We start from the raw sequence: 20,705 nt of genomic DNA, 5'->3' as shown, positions 1-20,705 counted from the left end.
TACTTTTTATTTTACAGCTTGTGGCTTAATTATTTTATTATAGTGGTGTTACGTTTTTAATTAGATTTAATCACAATTTTAATCAAGTGTATTAACCTCCTCTCCGTTTTTATGAGTAGAATTTTTAGTTTACATTGATCATCCCGTGTTGTGTTCCTCCACATTAAAAAAACAATATAATAGATCCTGAAACAGTTTATTCCAATAGACAAGTGTGTCATCAACATTTCGGACCTATATATTTTTGGAAGTTTGTAAAAGATTATAAGGTAATATTTATCTAAACAATCATCCTACAAGATTCTTTCAAAAATTTTCATTTAAGTCGATACACATCAGTGCTTTCACGTGACACATAGCAGTAGTGTTTAGCATTTTGAAAACAAATTGGAATATTTGAAGTTTTCAGTAAAATATGGAATAAAACATTGAATTGTCTTTCTGTTGTTTTAATTTCCTGCGAAATTTATAATTTGAAATTCTCACGTAACTAAAATTTGTCATTTTAGTTCCCATTCCAATCAAGAGATGGCGTTAATTCGATCCGAAAGATTAACATGGTCGTGAAACGTCTATAAGTATGTATGGTTTGTGGCTCACACCAAACCATTCCCTTAGATTTCGTTACCAAGAGGTACCTCGTACCTACAGCACCTTCGATGCAATATTCGTGTTCAGCGACCTCAACAACCCCGATATAGCAATTTTCAACTATTTTCATAAATAATTTTCATAAAACTTCAGGAGTCGCCGTAGATACCGGCCACCAGCTTCGAAAACACGATATTCCTGTTCAGCGACCTTAAAAACCCTCCGAGTATGAAAATTGAACTCATTTCCATGATTATTTTCTGAGTTGTAAATTTTTATTTTTTTAAGCACTTTGGAAAATGCATTTTTCGCCTACAACAATGCAATTTTCATTTGTCTCTCATGAAGTTATGACAAGTGGTCAACAATTTTCTTGAAGTTCTCCGGAATCGAATGGAAAATATTTCAAAGGTTTAGGCGATTTTAGTGCTTCATATCCTCATCTAAAAATATATTTTGCATTCTACATGACAATGTATAGCGATTTAAACTTATGGCTTAATCTCTTATCATCCAACACAATCCATACATCGCATCGTTGTCAATAAATCCCGTCTACACCACTGCTGTCCCGAAAAGGTCACGGGATAGGGAGTATCCAACGTAGTGGAGGAGTTTGAAACATGTACGCAATTCAATGAAGAGCTTGCGCACTGCAATTTTAGACTTACAGACTCCGGGGAAATCATGTAGGGCGGGTGTGAAAAATCAAGAAAATGTGCGATGGAGACACAGTATAGCAAAGAAGTCCTTAAGGGTAAGTAGAAAATACAATGATATTAGAACTAAGAACATCTTTGTAGCATGAATATTATATACGTTCAATAAAACATCAGTTATTAACTACAAATAATCCTTCAGGAGATATAAGATCCTTCTAGAATTTTTTAAAATTCTGGTAAGAGTTTAATGATGAAAAAAGAGGGTTTTTCGGTACTTCTGCTATGTTTTGGTTTTTAGTAGTGTTTTTCTTACTGAATTTTTTATGTACAACTCAGGTTGTAAATCTAATTGTGATATTATTGATCCATTCGTTTCTCATGGCCATTTATTTGTATGAAGGTGTACGCGCAACATCGGAAAAGTGTGTACTTTCTCAGTAATTTATAAAAAACGAAAAGTTTAGGTATAAATAAAATGAAAAACTTGCATAAAAACAAATAATAATTTGCATTTACTGACAAGTTTTAATTTGTATTAAACCACATTTGGGTTATTTGGCTTAATATCTATAATCTATTACGCAACTTTCTGTAAGTAATTTTCATATTTTGTGGATACCAGTTGAAGAATAACTATAGCAAATATTAGTACTAGTTTTGTTTAGATTTAAAAATTTACTCCTTTCTAATATGAAAATCTGTCAATTTTTTTTTTGGAAAAGCGGAAAATCTTAGTATTGCTTATATAATTCACATACTGACATTATACTAAATTTTTGATGGATTATGATTAATAGTTGGTTGGAGAATGGTTAATAATGTTATGGTACATTCATCTATTCTTCTTACCCCTGGTCCTCTCTTTTCAAATACCTTGACCTTTAAGAATGAGTGGCAACAAGCCATGTCTCTGCTCATTTCTCACAACATGGCCAATATATTCTAATTAAAATCTCACATAATTCACATAATCCATTAACCAAACAAATAATGATAACAACAACAGAGATGAAAACCCTAAGATCCATAAGAGGTGTCACCTATAAGATAGGATACGAAACGAAGACGCATTGAGAGAGCGTTCAAGACGCAGTGAGATGGACAAGAGAAATACGACGCATGTGGAGAGACCACGAAGATCGGATGGACCATGAACGTATGGCGAAATGGCGAAAACACAGAAGCCCAACACCAAGCGACTCATAGGAATACCCAAAAACGATGGTACGAGAGCTGGAGCTCCGGATCGCAGCAGAGACTGTAACAGAAGAAACAGGACATAGTTCTATTAAAAGAAGAAGAAGAAATATTCTACATAATCTCGTGTTTCTTGCCCGTTCTACGTAGGAGCTCAACATTAGTCACATACCTGACAGTGCTAAATTTTGAACAGCTGAAGACAGAGAAGAGTTTGAATTGCCAACCTCCATTGAGGAAAGGGCACTTTAAGAAAAAGAAGGGGATTTCGAGACGTGGTATTACATTTTAATACTTGGTAAGAATTTCATGGATGGATTAGGTAGTATCCATTGTCGGATGTTTCTTAGTCATGATAGTTATTGTATTTCCTATTCCGTTCTTTCCCTCGATCTTTCCTTTCACTATAAGTTGAGCATATTGGTACTTATTATTTCTCAATATGTGACCGTATGATGTTTTTCTACATTTTACTGTATTGAAAAGTTCTCTTTGCTTGCCTATTCTATGCAGCACTTCTTTGTTTGAGGTATGCGATATCCATGAAATTTTGAGGAGTCTCCGGTAGATCCACATTTCAAAGGCCTCCAATTTAATTACGGTTGATGTTCTAAGGGTCCATGCTTCAACTGTATAGAGAAGAGTCGACCAAACGTAGCATTTTGATAAACATAGTCAAGTTTTATTCGAGAATCATAAATCAGGTTTTTGATTTTTTCGAAAGATTTTCTGGTTATCGATCTTATTTCTAGATCAGGCTGTTATCAATTCAACGTCCCAGGTACTTAAATCTATTGACCTGTTTCTAAAATGTGCCCCTTTATTTGTGCAAGGTTGAGGTACGTTTTGGTTTTTTCGGATTGACATCACTTTGGTTTTTCAATGTTTATTTTCACACCAAATTGCTCGCAGGTCTAGTTGGTCTTGACGATGAGTCATGGTAGACCCAAGTCGGAATTCGCAATCAACACCGTATCATCGGCGTATCTGTTCGCCTTAACTCTATCCTTGACACTCCTCTTCTTCTTCTTGTGCCACTCCTATCGGAGATTGGAAATCATCAAGGCTACCCTGACTTTGTTTACAGCTGACCTAAAAAGTTCATTAGTGGTGCAGCCAAACCACTCTCTCAAATTCCGCATCCACGACATTCTTCTACGGCATGGATTCCGTTTTCCTTCTATTTTTCCTTGCATTATATTTTGAAGTAATGCGTATTTATGACCTCTTATCAGGTGGCCCAAATACTCGAGTTTTCTTCGTTTTATCGTTAACAAAATTTCTGGGTCTCTTCCTACCCTTCATATTACTTCAAGATTTGTGATTCTTTCAACCCAACTTATCTTCAGCATTCGACGGTAGCACCACATCTCGAAACTTTCAATATTTTTTATGTTGTTCTGTTTGAGAGTCCAGGCCTCTACACCGTATAATAGCGTGTTAAATACGTAGCCTCTTAGCATTCTTACTCGTAGAGGGATGCTTATATCTCTGTTGCAGAAGAATTTTCTCATCTTTATGAAGGTGGCCCTGGCAATTTCAATACGTCTTTTTATTTCATTGTTTTGGTCTCCAATTTCGTTTATTAAAGTTCCCAAGTATTTATAACTTGATACTTTTTCAATTTGAATGCCGTTTATGCTAATATGTGCTGGTTGTGTCATGATTTTACTGAACACCATATACTTGATTTTTTTGATATTAATGTTTATGCCATAATTGTTGCAAGCAATATTTATGTTTGTAAGTAATGGTTGTAATTCTACTACTGTTCTTGCAACTAGTACAGTGTCGTCTGCGTATCGAATATTATGTACAACCTCTCCATTGATTACGATTCCTTCATTTGCTTGCAAAAGGGCTTCCTGACAGATGCTTTCACTATATACATTAAATAGCAGTGGTGACAAAATGCATCCCTGTCTTACTCCTCTACGTATTTCTATTGCTTTTGATATCCCGTTTTCTATTTTGATTTTAGCTTTCTGATTCCAATGTAAGTTGAGAATTATTCGCAGATCTTTATTATCTATGTCTTTTCTTTCAAGAATGTCTCTTAGTCTATCATGGCGTACTCTGTCAAACGCTTTTTCAAAATCTATAAAACATGCATGTACTTCTTGACTAACGTCTAGGCATCTTTGTGTAAGAACATTCAAACCGAAGAGAGTTTCTCGTGTACCTAGTCCTTTTCTGAACCCCATCTGTGTATTACTAATATCTGACTCAAAACATTGCCATTGTCCAAAAAAAATTGTGGAGATTATTTGTCCCGGATTTGTCCGGGGATTATTTGCCGAACCCTCGCTAGGGCGTCTACAGAACGACGCCGTATTTATTTTAATGCTTGCAAACGATATTAAAATATTAAATACCTAACAATTTTATTCGCAAAAGAATAGCAACGAAAGCTCTAAGCCTCCAACAGATTCACACTCATAGGAGCTGTTTTTAAGCTAAAAATAATTACTATAATACCACATATCAAACCAATATGAATATGAATATGAATAAGATGTTTCGTCCTTCCTTGGTCTCATCAGCGTTGTACAGCCATATTAAGAAAACTTTACATTACATACTACATGACAACAAACCGACAACTGATTCTGTTAATATTAATCAGTTGCCAAAATGAGATTATTGTACGCAAACAATATACCCATAAACACGTGATAATTTCATTTTAGAACCAATCTTATATTGTAAATGTATTGAATGTAGAGAAATACAAACAAGCAAGTAAGCAAATTACTGTTACATTATAAGATTGATTTTTATGTTTCGTTTTAACTTCGTTTTTTTGGTATTGTATTTTATGTTTTTTTTATAAAAAGCGTGCTTATAAGAAAATAAATCATTATAAAAGAAAGCATGATTTCTAATTTTTTTTTATTTATTTATTTAATTGGCATTGATAAATGCCACACAGCCAGTATGACATTGATAAAATGTTCTAAACATAATCTAAACTTCTAAACTAATATAAAACTATATCTAAAACTACTTTACAAAACTACAATACAAGCATCCATAGCAAATAAGGGAAGCAAGATCTACCTAACGTCATAACTAAAAAAACACATGTTTGAAGCATGCCTCAAGGAAGGATGAATTTCGTTTCCAGCATTGGTGGTACATTTTTCAAATATTGCCGCTTTTACTGTCCCATTTTAAGAAATGGTAGTATGCTAGACAAGGAGGTTTGAAGCAAGCCTCATCTGCAATGATTTGAGAAAGTTGGAATGAGAATGAGATGCATGATGCATATAATACTGGCACGTGGAAGACGGATACAAAGATAAAGAGTCAGGGCCGTACCGATTTTAATTTTTTTCATAAAAATAAAGTTATTTAGGAAATTTCACAAAGCTAAATTATATTTAAAAAACTGATTATGAAATAACGAAATAACGTAAATAGTCGATTGATATCCTGGTGAGGCACTGCCTCACCTGCCTGATAGGACAAGCCGCCACTGCAAATAACTCAAAAGTATTGACTTAGCAAAAAAACTCTATAGATCAAAAGTTACTTAGAATTAGTCATTTTATCTAATTCCGGACTTATTTTACAATTGTACAATTGTAAAATTTTTCTTATATACCTAATAATAGACAATTTCAACTACCTATTCCCAAATTTTCATCCTTCCTTTATTTTTTTTGGAGGTTTTTGTAAAATTTTGCGTTCCCTGATTGGGCTAGATCGTAAACTCTGGTTTTCAAATATTGTTCTATATTAGTGTTTTTCAAGACACAACTCCAAATCCTGCCCACGCTAACCTTATTCTTCTGGTAATTTCGGCCACCCTGTATTTGTTATTAATACGTTTATAAGATTTTTCTCTAATTTGTGATCCATTATTCGTAATCGATGTTTATAATATCTTTTGATTATTCAAACAAATTGATGCGATTACGTAGTCTTTTGTGGTGTCGATTTTTCGTCCCAACCCGCATATACATACAACAAACCGATAACAGAATTGTTTATCGCAATGGATTCCGGTGTATTATAATATCTACCTTTAGTTTAGCCATTGCCATTAGTTGACTTCATTACGTGCTTTGTCGTACGCGTTTACATAATTTATCAGTTATCATATGTTTTTAGGGTGCCATATACATATCAATAAAGTTTTGGATAGTGGTATAAATAATTACATAAGTAAGTTTATTTTTATTACAAATGTTTATATTTATTCCATTTCATATTATTGGTATGTTTATTTATATCGTTTAATTTATCTATACATTGTTACCGGTGCCTTGTCACTTATCTTATCGTCAATGGACTATTCCCTTTCTGAAGTTTGATCTTGTATGTTTGTGGAATTACAAGTTTCATTGATAGCCCTTTCATACTTTATCTATTTGAATTTTCATCCTTTAGTGTGTATGCAATGTTTGCTACTATTACCGCTTTAACCTAATCGCTGCTAAAGTTTAATTTTAACAATAATTAACCTAAACTACTAGTATATTGAATTCGGGCAGCTTGCTAATATAGTTAGAAAAGGATACATTTTTAATGGGATTTTCACGTCGATGAGTAGTAGTAGGTCTTTTTCTCTTTTTTTTCTCTGCATGGGCCTCTACTCTATATTTCCTTTGGCTACCTGCCTCCATTTATACATCTTACATGTCCGTATCTTCTTAAACTTCTGGCTTGAAGGGTGTTGATTATTGTTGTTTGCACACCCATTCTTTTGTATAGCGCGTCATTTCTTATTTGGACGTGAAGTGTCCAATATTTCCAAATATAAGTACAACTGTATACATATCTCCTGTACAACAATATCTCTAAAATTCCATTTCCATTGAGAGCAGCTTCTTCTCACAGCTCCATAAGCTATGATACTTTCGACTATGGTCTTGTGGATTGCGAGTTTTGTCTGATTAGTGTATTCCACATCATGCAATTTAGTTGTTTTGTCACCTGCATCCCTTCTTAAATTCGTTTCTCAATTTCGATCTCACAAGAGCCCCCTTTAGAAATAGTAACTCTGAGCTACTTGTATGACTCAACAGTCCTAATTTCACAGTGGTTTAGCTCCCCTCCGTTTTATCAGCTCGCTTGAAATTTCGTCTTTCATCTGCTTTCTTTTGCTTTAGATTTCTTATCACACGTAAAAATTCTCATTTGATAGATTTTCGATTTCTTTATCATCAAGGTATGTGTGATTCCTCTAGCCTTACATTACAACTATTCATGATGTTTCTCCCATATTTTGGTATCAATATTAACTGTTGGTTTTTCAATCTTTCAATCTGTCATCAATCTATCCCTTTTTTATTTTACAGCATTTTTATGAGTCTTTATTTCTTTTCCGAGACTCCTCCAAGTCTTCTTTACCTGTCTTCAGCCATTTCTTACATGCTATAAAACATAATGCAATAAAAAAATGCAAAAACCCTTTTGTTAATGTTATATCATCAAGTTTCTAAAAATAAAATAGTTAACTCTATTATTTATGTAGTATGTAGTTGTGGAACTAATTATGGTTATTCATTTAGAAGATTACCAAGCATATTTTATAAATATATGAAAGTAAATACTATAGTGACTTGAATTTATATATATATATATAGCAAAGTTATCTGTTAAACGTTAAAAGTCATTCTGTTAACACGTGAAAAGTAATAAACAATAAACTTAGTGTACTTATCGTCCTTTTCTTTTTGTCATCTCTATAGTTTGTCAATCATCATTTCGCATGTATAGGTACTCTGTGTTGGTTTGATCTGCTTATAGCCGTGAAAAATTAGCCCAACGTGAACAAAGAGTAATTTTAGACGATAATTAAGCCCGTCGTAACACAAGAACCATACAAAGGCCTCGTTGCTCATTATCGGGAGTGGACATTGGGGTGGGTATGATACAGAAACAATACAAAAATAACAGAAATACAACAATTCGACCAAAAACCAAGAAATATTAATTGATACGAAACTCCAAAGATAAATGGAAGCCAATAAACCTTAACAAAATCTTCGATTTAAACTTTACACCATCTAAGAGTTAACATCTGAGTGGAACCATTTAAAAATTAAAATTGACGTGTTTCAACATTTTTTTTAAAGTCGTCTGTTTCGGAAATAATGAATTTATTTAGTACTTTTGCATCATACTATATGTATATTTAATGCTTACCGTTAACTGTATATTTTTCTGTATTGGAGTAAATATTAAAGTATGATTACTTACAAGAATAAAAAACGAGTGGCGCATACAATATTCCAGCTACAAAAGATCTGATATGAATATTACGTGGCGCGAAAATGTATTTTCATTTTGATGCAAAACAAAATTCTAGTTTTATTTTAAAATATTTTTCCATAATATTTGCTAAATTTGAAGTAAACGCGCCATAAAAGAGTCACTTTGATACAGTTTGAATTTTGAAACTTTTTTGTGGCGCGTTTACTTCAAATTTAGCAAATATTATGGAAAATTATTTTAAAATAAAACTAGAATTTTGTTTTACATCAAAATGAAAATACATTTTCGCGCCACGTAATATTCATATCAGTTTTTTGTAGCTGGAATAATGTATGCGCCACTCATTTTTAAGGCGTTTAGCGGTTTTTTATTCTTGTATCAGGAGTTTTTCAAAGTTATTTATAAATTAAATATATGAAGTTGAATGCAATGTTCCTCTATTACTCGTTAAGCTTTATAAATGGTCACCTTTTTTGCATTATCTCCCAAATGATCTAGTGTCCATCGAATGTACACTAGATTTTTTCCTATTCGAAATAAATTGAAAAAAAAATATTGAGATGACCGGTAAATGAAGTCGGATTACCCGTTGCCAGATTAAATTTAGCGTCGTAATCACTAAAACTACATAAACCATTTCGGGAATAATCGTTAATTGGATTATACTTTTGTAGCTTAATAACTTCTAAAAGGCTTAACCGATTTTGATCAGTAAACATGAGTTTGAAACGTATTTACCAGTAGTATTTGACGGATCTAAGGTCAAGTATGATAACTGAAGCTATTACAGGAATTATTGAGCTTGAGAAACCGTTTTTCCCGTAGGAAATAGATTTGATCATATTTATGAAGCCTATAACTTAAAAATTGGAATTTTCCCGGATATAACGTATACACCGTTAGATTCGCCTAGAGTCCTTCTACAAACGCTCAGTTATTGGCCCAATTCGTAGGTTGAAATTTTGAGTAATTGTCGAAAAACCCAAATTTTCAAAATATAGTTTTTCAGTTTTTCGGCTATACTGAGCCGTGTGTATGTCTGATCTTGACGGCTTAAACACCATTTGAAATCTTAACTCAACACTATTGATTTTGTGTATTTGCGGTTCTCCTGTCTCTTCTTGATCCGAAGATATATACCCCCAAAAATATGCCGTTTTGTACCTATCAAGTCCTCTAGCTGGCTTATGGGTGGTCAAAAGTCACAAACTACATCGGTTCTGAATCGATCCTGACCCCCTCTTCAAACACAGAAAAAAAACTCAAATCGGTTTAACTTTTAAACACATATACATACATAAATATCCACAAACATTTTCCCTTTTTTAAATACAAATTGAGTCATATTTCTGAGCTTGGTAACTTTGGAATGGTATAACCGATTTTCAAAATTAGACATGCGTTGGAAAGGTAATGATCAGTACTATTCTTAAATTAAAGTTTTTGGGAGTTTTGGGGACGAGAACGAACAATAGACCCTAAATAGAAACGGCCGTAAAATCCACACCCTTGAACCAGAATGGATGGTTGACATATGCATGGGTGAGCCTTTTTCTGAACTTTAAGATGGGACTTGGCCCATCTTTCAAATCAGTCAGATTTAGAAAATCGAAAATTTCGTGTATATATAGTGTCGCGTGTAGGGGGGTGTTGGTGTGCGACACTGGCGAGAACTGCCGTTCTCTGGTAATAATTTATGTGAAACTATAGTCCTTATTAAAAAAGTTTATTTGTTAGTAGTAATGTACATAAACATTTTATTTTAGGTACTTAAAATCTGTACACGATATGGTATAACTTCATTAGAAAAGTTTCGTTGAAATCCCTTTTTAATAACTGCAACTTTGTTCCAGATTAAATTAATATCTCTCCATTAGCTCCGTTCGCTAGAGCGTACAGCCACTTCACCGAAGCACTAGAAAGAGCATTTTCCGTGGAGAATGGATAGGTGACCCAATAAAAGACAACGAGACGATGTCCCTGGACGGCGAGAGGCAATTTCTGTGTCCCCGACTTATAGACTATCTCACTATAGTCGGGGCACGCTATAGCAATAATCCTTCACGACAGAATACCAGTCCACATGTACAGGTAATAAAAACTTCTTTCTTTGTTGTCTTTGTTGATTAGACTCTATTAAAAAGTAAGAAAAAGAACACAATTTAACCGATGCGATGTGTTGATTGTGTAGATTCCGTGACTGCATTTTAAAAAGTTTGATAAGACATAATATCTAATAAATGATCAAGGAACACAAGGATAACTGGATTTGTATACGAGGCTTGTTCAATTGAAACTGATCTTTAGTCCAGAAAACATTTAATTGGCAAATATATCTACAAATAATTACCACTACAATAGAGGTACATATCTCATTGTTTCACCAACATGTTTAAAGCAAAAACCAACCACCCCCCATAAAGAATTCTTGTGGCTGTTACTTGAAAAATTATTTCACGGCATTTTCTATTTCTTCAATCGACTGAAAACAATTTTTCAGTGGCCCGATGATGTGAAAGTTGCAGGGTGATAAATCAGGACTATAAGGTGGATAAGCTAATACCCTCCATCGCTGTTGTTGTAGATTTCCTTTTAGTACTTTCATTGCATCATAGTGCTCTCCTTGCATCTTTGCATAAGCACTTGGAGAGCGAATAGAGCCTCTCGGGTGCCTAAAATCATCGCAGAATCCAAACTGTGTCCATGATACATGTTCTTCGCATTTTTTATTTATTCTGCCGTATATCACTTTTAATTTAAGTAAGTGGCTCATTAGGCTAATTGTTCTTAAGAGAAAACAGTAGCGATCAACAGATAGCGAAAACGCGTTCCAAGATTGCGGCTGTAATTTTGAATATTTTTTCGAGATATTTGGCACACGTATTCGTAATATAATAAAGAATGGTGGTACAGAGCCCAATTTGAAAAATATATTAATATGTGGAAATTACTCTGTAATTAAATTCAATATTAAAAAACGAGCCTGTACCGCCGTTAAGAAGAACAAAAAATACACTTTCTTCAAATAATTTTTTTTATCCGATTCCTAGATTTTGTGTCATTTTGGAACTACTAAAATTTTTTATTTCATTAGTAGTTCCAAAATGACACAAAATCTAGGCATCGGATAAAAAAGTTTATTTGAAGAAAGTGTATTTTTTTGTTCTTCTTACTGGCGGTACAGGCACGTTTTTTTGATATTGTATTTAATTACAGAGTAATTTCCACATATTAATATATTTTTCAAATTGGGCTCGGTACCGCCATTCTTTATTATATTACGAATACGTGTGCCAAATATCTCGAAAAAATATTCAAAATTACAGCCGCAATCTTGGAACGCGTTTTGGCTACCTGTTGATCGCTACTGTATCACCTTAATATTCGAATGTTTTGGCATTTACTTTTTTTGGTATAGTTACGAAGGTCGTCCTTAACCAGCTTTAGGGTATTTTTTTTAGTTACGTATATTTTGTTGAATACAGTTGTTATCCATTTTATTCCCTGTTATCCATAAGTTTTAGGAATTCTACACAAAACTGTACAACTTTACATATTTAGTTTTTTTTTAATCGCTGACGTGACTTCTTCAATGGTAACCGGGGGTCCTGTTTGGCATTCAGTGTCTTGGTATTCTGCCAATGGTATTCTGCCTTTCATCTGCAAAAGCTACTTCCACATATTCCAAGTATTCCAAGTGTATAATTTTTCTTCCACACTTAACAGTGGTTTGCCTTGGTAATCTGCCAAACACCTAACTCTTCTAGGTTTGTATAAGCCTACAGCTTCTTTAACTGTTAATGTACTTACTTAAACTTTTCTTTAATGTAAATACAACCATGTAGTATTATATTACTATAATAGTGTATACTATATAGGATGTCCCGGAAAATAGTGCGTTCCTTAAAGATATAGCTAGAAGGCACCATGTAGAGCAAAACAGTATTATAACATTTTTTTCTACATTCAACTGTTTGACCACCAAAAACAAAAATACATTTTGTTATGCTAATTGAAATCTGGCCACTACGTGCATTACGAAAATCTAAACGCAATCACAACTTAAGTAAATAGATAGTTTGGAAGAATCCTGTTTAGTGCCAACGCAAAAATGTTTTCGATTCGTCCATGATCATAATATCAAATAATTATGTTGATTACTGTGCAAAACACTAAATGTAGAGGCCTACTATAATTACCTTCAAAATGTTTTACCGGTACTTTACCGTTACCGGTAAAAAATATTATAGGACTTTTTGTCCCGAATTGTGTATTATATCCATACCTTAAATTTAAAGGAACGCACTATTTTCCGGGACACCCGTATATGTAGTATGTAAAAACATTCTTCTTCTTCTCGATATACCTATCCATGTTGTGCTGAACCAGGTTCATAAGTACTTTAACCAGGATGTTCTTCTTCTTCCTGGACCTCGCTTTCCAAATATCTTTCCTTGGAGGATGGCTTGTAAAAGGGCATATCTGGTTCTGATCTCTTGGTTGTTGGTTCATTCTTCATTTATTATGGTGCCGTGGTAGTTGCAGTGCGTCACTCTTTCTACAGGGGTTTGGTTGATATAGAGTTGACCTGCTGTTATCTTTTTTTACTATGATCATAAGCTTTATCTTTTTTACGTTTATATTGAGTCCATATTGTTGACTGTAATACGTGATTTTGTTCATGAGGACTTGTAGGTCTTCGAGGTTGTCCGCAAACACTATGGTGTCATCTGAATACCTGATGTTATTTAGCCGGTACCCGTTTAGTAGAATACCTCTTTCAGTTTCGTGCAAAGTTTCGATAAATATTCTTTCAGAGTGGAGTTTCAAAATTAGAGGGGTCAAAATACAGCCTTGCCTCACTCCATGTATGATTTTCACTCGGCGTCTTCACCTTCAACTCTGTGATTTGCAGTCTCATTTCAGTGAAGGTTTCTAATTATTTTCAGATCTTGGTTGTTAATTCCTGCCTTTTTTAATAGTTGCATCATCTTGGCGTGTTGTACTCGATCAAATGCTCTCTCGTTAACAACCAGACATAGGTATACGTCGCAATTGACGTCTCTGCATATCTGAAATAAGACTGTTATTGAAAACAAAGCATCTCTCGTACCAACAACATCTATGAACCCTAACTGGTTGAGGGAAATTTACTTTCATATAACTTGCAAATTCTCGTCAGGAATTCTCGTCGAGGATTATCTTTAGGAACAATTTTAGGAGATCACTCATCAGGCTTATCGTACGGTACCTATTCTTCGCATTTTTTGGCTCCTGGATTTTTTGGAAGTGCAATAAACTAAGACTTCAGCCATTCTGTTAGTGTTTCTCCAGAGTTGTAGATATTATTGGGTATCTTTGTGATTATTGCTATTGATTCGTTGTTCTTGAGTTTGAGTAGTTCTGCTTGTACATTATCGAGACTTGCTGCTTTGCCATCCGTTAGCTGTGTTATTGAAGAATAAACTTCCTGTTGCAATATTCTTGGTCCATTATTTACCTCCTCTAGCTCAAAGGTGTTATCTCTTTGGCCTTTAAATAGGCTCTAGGTCTAAGATGATGTTTCTGTGAGAATCAGTTAGATTTCCTTTATGTCTCTATCTTAGCCCACCTGTGAGTTCTTTAACTTTCCTATGCACATCGAGCCCACCGTACTTTGACTGCAGAGCCTCAATATCGATATAAAAAGATATCGCATCTCTTCATATACAAAGATAATGGACCAGAAGCTTTTTGTTGATTGTCATTTTAATTATGTATTACTTGAGTCAGCGAGTCTTTACCCGGGCGTCATTAATACCTGGCGAGATAAAACACATACTTTTTATCTAGCATCATTCTCTTCCACGCATGAAACTCATGACAAACCAGCTGCCGTTTGTTATTAAGTAAAAACACATGTTATTTTTATGAACCATCTAGACTCAGTGCATTGAAAAGAGATAGGTACAAAAAAAGACGATTCGGTATGTTTTCATATTTTAAGCACAATTTGTTTGACTTTTCTGCTTTGTTTACTTTTGTGGCTGTCGGTCAGTTGAATTTTTTGGGATTTGTATCTAATTTTTGCGTTTTGAAGTTTCTTTATATTACACAATCAGTTGTTTTCACAACTAATTTTATATTGGGCTTTGAAATTTTAAGGTAAGTAATTATATTTTGGCAATTAATATTTAAAACATACAAAGCTAACGTCATTCACACAGTAAAGAAATGATTGTATTGAGGTTTCCGTCAAAGTGAATAAAATAACAAAAATAAAATACGTTATTGATTTTTTTATAAATTGTGTATTTATTTATAAATCAATAATAATAAAATAATTTATTAAGCAACTTCAAATGTAGCTGTAATTCTGCACAAAAATTTTGAAGCAAAACTTACATTTGACATTCTATATATTTGATAACGTCAAATTTTATAATAAAACCCGTAATCGGAACAGTAGCCACTTTCTGTCACTTGTTGTTGCGTGAAATAGATTTCCGACTTATTTCTTATGCTTTAAATGATGACGCACGGGTAAAGACTCGCGGACTCAACTGTATGTATTAGATAATGTCGTTACATACAATAAAAAAATAATATAACTGATATTCCAGATTCCAGAACTTCTCCGTCGGTATCCAATTCAAGATCACAAAGACTTTCCTATGCCTTTAGATATGGTGTATTTCTGCCAACCTGAAGGTTGTTCTTCTGTGGGGCCCAGAAGAACAGCCCTACGAGAAGCTTCTTCATTTGTATTTACTCTAACTGACAAGGATTCGGGAAAAACGAGATATGGAATATGTGTTAATTTCTATAGGCCCATCGAAAAGACACCAGCCAACTTGAACGTTGGAAAAGGAAGGACAAATACGAACCTAAGAAGAGATTCTTGGAGGAAAAGTATGGAAAAAAGTTCGGATTCTGCATTTTCAAGGTAATATTTTTATTTTAATTTGTATTTAAGGGCTTAGGCTCAAAATTTTGGATCCAATGCTTTTTAAACGCATTCATTTTATTCAAATATATTTTTGAAAAATTTAAACTCAGAATGAAAGATTACATTATTACCGAGGGCCGAAAGTTCCTTAGAATAAACAAAATGTTTTTAATTTTAGTGATTACAGAAGCAGTAATATTGGTCCCAGTGACTCGGAAAAGGATTGTCCAAGCAGAAGAGACTCTGAGTCAACAACAGGGAATCTTCCTCGACTTGGAGTAATACCAGCTAATGATTCTGAAAGTGGTGGAAGTCATTCTCCTTCTCCCAGAGCTAGTCGGCGAAGACAAGTAAGTTTTTATGTAGTATGTACATGTTTAGAAAATTTAAATACCTTTATTTTATGGCATCAACTATGTATTCATTCCTGGAGACGAATGCTACGAATTCGTTGGACCGACCATAGAACAAATAATTCAATTTTAAGAGAGCTAAAAGTTAGCCAACGACTCTCCAGTAAAGTTCATCTCACACAATTAAAATACTTTTGACATGGTATGAGAGCCAACACAGAAAACATGGAAAGACTCATTATACAAAGAAAGGTGGAAGGCCGAGGATCACGAGGAAGATCCCAACAAGATGGATCGATCAAATTACAGGAGTATGTAAAAGACTTATGCATGAGTTAAAATAAATGACCAGAGACAGAGATCTTTGGAGACGGACAATACACGACATCACGTCGACCACTACACTCCCACTTTTTTTAGTTAGAAAAAGAGGCGCGTCCACCATAATAAGCGTCCACCATAAGCGGCGCATTCACCCTATATAGTAGTTCTTTCAACGAAGAAAATAAGCTACAGAGGAAGCAAAAATTCTCTCTAAAAAAACACTAATATCACGGAAAGTTCTACATTTTTCTTTAACAAAAGTTGAGATCATTAACAACAAATTAAAGTATTCATCAAAATTGAGCTAATTTTACATAAATTAAAAATAAAAAAACGGACACATTGATAAAAAAAGACGATTTTTTCATTTTTTCGGTAATCTTGAGGTTATTTTAAAATGGTACTTATTATTAATTTTTATATTATCTAAAACTTTAGTAGTTCGAATTTTTTTATGACAAATCAAATTACGCCGGAAATAAAAAAATCTCGTCCCATCCCCTTTTAACTCACTCCCATCATTCCAGGACCTTTTAAGCTGTTTAAATTTATTTCTATTTTGCGTAATATCCCCACCTACCAATTTCCATTATAAAAATTTAGATAAATTTTGTTTATTAAAATTTGACTGGTTTAATAGATGACAACAAGCAATGAAACCGCTCTTAGGCATTATTTTTTTAGGGAGAAGTGTATTTTTGAAGTGCGTAAATTAAATAATTCCTAGCTGAGCGCTTTCGGCTTACAAAGCCATATTCAGAGCTATGCTGCAATAAAAAGGTCTCTAATTCAATAATTGATTTTTGAATTCAAAAGTTTAACTTACGTCAAAAGGTTCAAAATACCACTATAAAGAGAGATGTATCCCATGTACGATATAAAAATACTTCTATTTCTTATGCAGTTTTTTTCCATCAATTTAAAAAAACTGCATAAGAAATAGAAGTATTTTTATATCGTACATGGGATCCATCTCTCTTCATAGTGGTATTTTGAACCTTTTGACGTAAGTTAAACTTTTGAATTCAAAAATAAATTATTCATTAGAGACCTTTTTATTGTAGCATAGCTCTGAAGATGGCTTTGTAAGCCGAAAGCGCTCAGCTAGGAATTATTTAATTTACATACTTCAAAAATACACTTCTCCCTATTTAACTGTTGTCATAAGTGTGTACAAAACTACATATTTCAGTCTTTACATTTTTAATTATTTTTTTTTGTCTATGGGCTTGTCACTTCGTCAGAAGTAAATTGCATCAACATGAGAATATAAATAAACATACTGCACCAATAATGATCTAATCCTTTATATACCTAACATATTTTGATATTCATATTAGAATTTTAATTAATATAGCCGTGAACATTAAATTGTAAGATTATCACTAGCAGTTAACCAGAATGTCACCATTGCAGTATGTTTATATTTGTGGATTAGCAAGCATATTGTGCAGATTTCTAATACAAACGATAATAGATTTTTTTTCTATCTAATACACTGATTATCAGTGCATGCATGCAAAGGATTTGAAATTATTTTGATTCATCATATAATATACTAAGTGCCAAGATTTAACCTACATGTTAATGGAAGATTTACCTTTAAAAAATTGACTATTCTTTCTAATTTGGTTCTCATTTTTGATTAATTACTGTTTTTTACTATTATTAATCTATGTTCACTTTTCAGATTAAATTTATTGAATAAGTGTTGTCTTGTATGTCTTGGGTTGGCTAATATGTAATTATGTAATCAATTTCGTTTATGGTTTTCCCCTCTGCGCTTATCCAAGTCTTCTATTATAATGGTTTACTTAAAAATATGTTCATACAAAATAGGTTTTGCTCCATTGCTCCTGTGTAGGTTACTAATCATTCTCTTCTTTCTTTCATAATTTCTATACCATAAATTCTGTATTCTACCTGTTGTATTCTACCAGTTATGACCTATGGAATGGAGACGATGACACTTACGAAGGTATCAGCCAATATATAGAGAACGACACAGAGGGCGATTGAACGAGATAATATGTTAGGAGTATCTCTGAGGGAACACATACGAAATGAGGATGTGCGAAGCAGGACGAAGAAGAAAATATTCTTCTACTTAGTGTGTTGCGTTATGTTTCTCTACTTTGGCGTTACAATTTTTCATGATTATTTTGAAATACGCTCATTTTGCCATTGCGTTAGAAATAACTCATTAATCTGATGATTGGCTAGTGGGCGCGTATACTTGAATAATTTGGATGCTGTACCTTGCTGATAGTTTAGTAACGATGTATAAGACCCCCTTCGAGATTGCTGCAGTTTCTCTGGCCAGAAACTTGATTCTTTTACGGATCAAAAGTGCTACATCTCCGAAATATGTACTCTATACGGAAATGGTAGACCATACGTTCAGGATGAAGTATTATACATTGTTCTCCTGGAGTTCTCGTTTCACTGAGGCCAAGGATATCCCATTGATTAGTTTTTCGACCAGTTCATGTTATTTGAGGGTTCTGGTATTAAAACTAGCAATATAAATATGTTGCTTTCGATGTTTTAATGAGTTTTTTCCTACCCCAGATTCCATTAGGTTACGTGAACACCTTACATGAACAATGAATACCCTATTGGGGACTAGATTCTGTTGTTTCAAAACTCCTTTGTTTTACTGGTGTATAAGAAAACTTGTATATAAAAACCTATACATGTGAATTTGTAATACCTAATAAAGTCCTTTAACAAAAAATGTTTGACTCGCTATAAAATATTTTATTCTATTTATACAAATTTAATAAGCAATTATTGTTTTACTAATTTTTTATTAAATTTACTTTTTTTGTATTTCCAGAGAATACGAAATTTATCGCTTACATCTCTGTGTATTCTATCTCATCATCCCTTTTTTTCGATGTTCAGAGAATGTTTATTTATTCTTAAGAAGCTAATTGATGCATGCAACGAGTCTTCAAATCCAAGAAGAGTTGGTGGCTCCAAACAATTATTTAGGTAAGTCATAGTAAAAGTATTAAGTAAAGAAAATGAATTATTTGAATAAATTTATAAAAACAGAAATTATCTTTTTCTTACGGTGTCTTATCCTTAAGGACGTTGGCCATTACATTTGCTCATTTAATCTTATTTACATCCGCCCTGAATACTTTTATGGAGGTCATATTCGTCCATTGTCGTAGATTTTTAAGCTAAGAGTTGCGTCTTCTTCCTGTTCCCCTTTTGCTTTTGCTTTTGCCTTCGATTATACGTTGGAGCAGTCCTTACTTTTGATTTATTACGATGTGACCAAAATATTGTCTTTTCCGTTCTTTTATTATAAACATAAGCTCTCTTTCCTTGTTCATCCTCCGCAAGACTTCCGTATTTATCGCATGGCTCATGTACGATATTCTAAGCATTTTGCGGTAACACCAGAGTTCGAATGCTTGGATTCTTTTTCGTGTTGCTTCTGTCATTGTCCAGGTTTCAACACCATAGAGCGAGGTGGAGAAACATAGCACTTAAGTATTCTAGCCCTCAATGAGATACCAAGTTGGCGGTTGCATAGAACTTTCTGTATTTTATAAAACACTGTACGTGCCTTTTCCAGACCTGTTCTAATTTTAAGTGAGTGGTCCCCAGTTTCATCAATATTACTTCCAAGGTACGTTATTCTTGTTACTCTTTCCAGATCTATTCCGTCGACATTGACCTTCACCCTTCTGTTTTGATGCTTGCTGATGACCATCGTTTTTGTTTTCTTTGTATTCAGTTTCATTCCAAATTCTCTACAGGTTGTCGTTACTCGGTCCAACAGTAAAGGTCCATTGACAATAATTATATTTTGTTTTTTCATTCTTATAAAATCTACCCTTTTTTTTCAGGGATAACGTTTGGAGCGTATTAACCGGTCATGCAACCGATACCACTTCATCCATTGTAATTCATGACGTAAAAGAAATTGAAACGTGGATACTCAAATTACTTTCTTCTCCAGTGCCAATACCAGGAAAAACAAAGTAAGTTTTTAAATAAAAAACATATTTCCTACTTATTTTGACATATCGCACCCTCAGTAATATAGAGGTACAATTCAAAAAAGCAGATTGTTGGGAAATCGCGTTTAAAGATTCTGGTTTCCAATATTACAGCTATTTTTTCAAATAACACGCTTATTATTTAAGTTATAATTGTGAAATTTGGTAGATTTGTTACTTGATAATTACACTATAAATAGCCACGATAAAAAATAATAATATAAATAAATTACATTAATTACATGTAATGGAAAAAAATACTTTCAAGTTATCCCCATATAGCACAAAAAAACATAACAGAAATAAGGAACTCTTTGATCCCTTATACCGGGTGTCCATTTATATTTTCCCCCATTTTAACTGCCTATAACTTCTAAACGGCTCAAGATAGAAATATGCGGTTTTC

At 33.5% G+C, this 20,705-nt stretch overlaps 1 protein-coding gene across 8 annotated transcripts in view; it reads left to right on the top strand.

The window, feature by feature from the left end:
- The first annotated feature begins 1,228 nt into the window (after window positions 1–1,228).
- The window catches only part of LOC114331549 (MAP kinase-activating death domain protein), a 91,670-nt gene continuing 72,193 nt past the window's right edge, over window positions 1,229–20,705 (top strand). For 6 of the 8 annotated variants that reach the window (XM_050653935.1, XM_050653931.1, XM_050653932.1 and 3 more), the window contains exons 1-6: window positions 1,230–1,348; window positions 10,529–10,766; window positions 15,278–15,600; window positions 15,782–15,953; window positions 19,120–19,277; window positions 20,147–20,281. In XM_050653935.1, coding sequence (XP_050509892.1) covers window positions 10,650–10,766; window positions 15,278–15,600; window positions 15,782–15,953; window positions 19,120–19,277; window positions 20,147–20,281 — 905 coding nt within the window. In that variant the 5' untranslated portion in view covers window positions 1,230–1,348; window positions 10,529–10,649. Of the gene's footprint in view, window positions 1,349–6,474; window positions 6,621–10,528; window positions 10,767–15,277; window positions 15,601–15,781; window positions 15,954–19,119; window positions 19,278–20,146; window positions 20,282–20,705 lie in introns of those variants that run through there. The other 2 variants (XM_050653933.1, XM_050653930.1) reach the window with 2 other exon arrangements.

Source organism: Diabrotica virgifera, chromosome 6 (genome assembly GCF_917563875.1).
Source record: "Diabrotica virgifera virgifera chromosome 6, PGI_DIABVI_V3a".
In the NCBI taxonomy this organism is placed as follows: domain Eukaryota; kingdom Metazoa; phylum Arthropoda; class Insecta; order Coleoptera; family Chrysomelidae; genus Diabrotica; species Diabrotica virgifera.
This window is presented reverse-complemented; position numbering and strand designations above follow the sequence as displayed.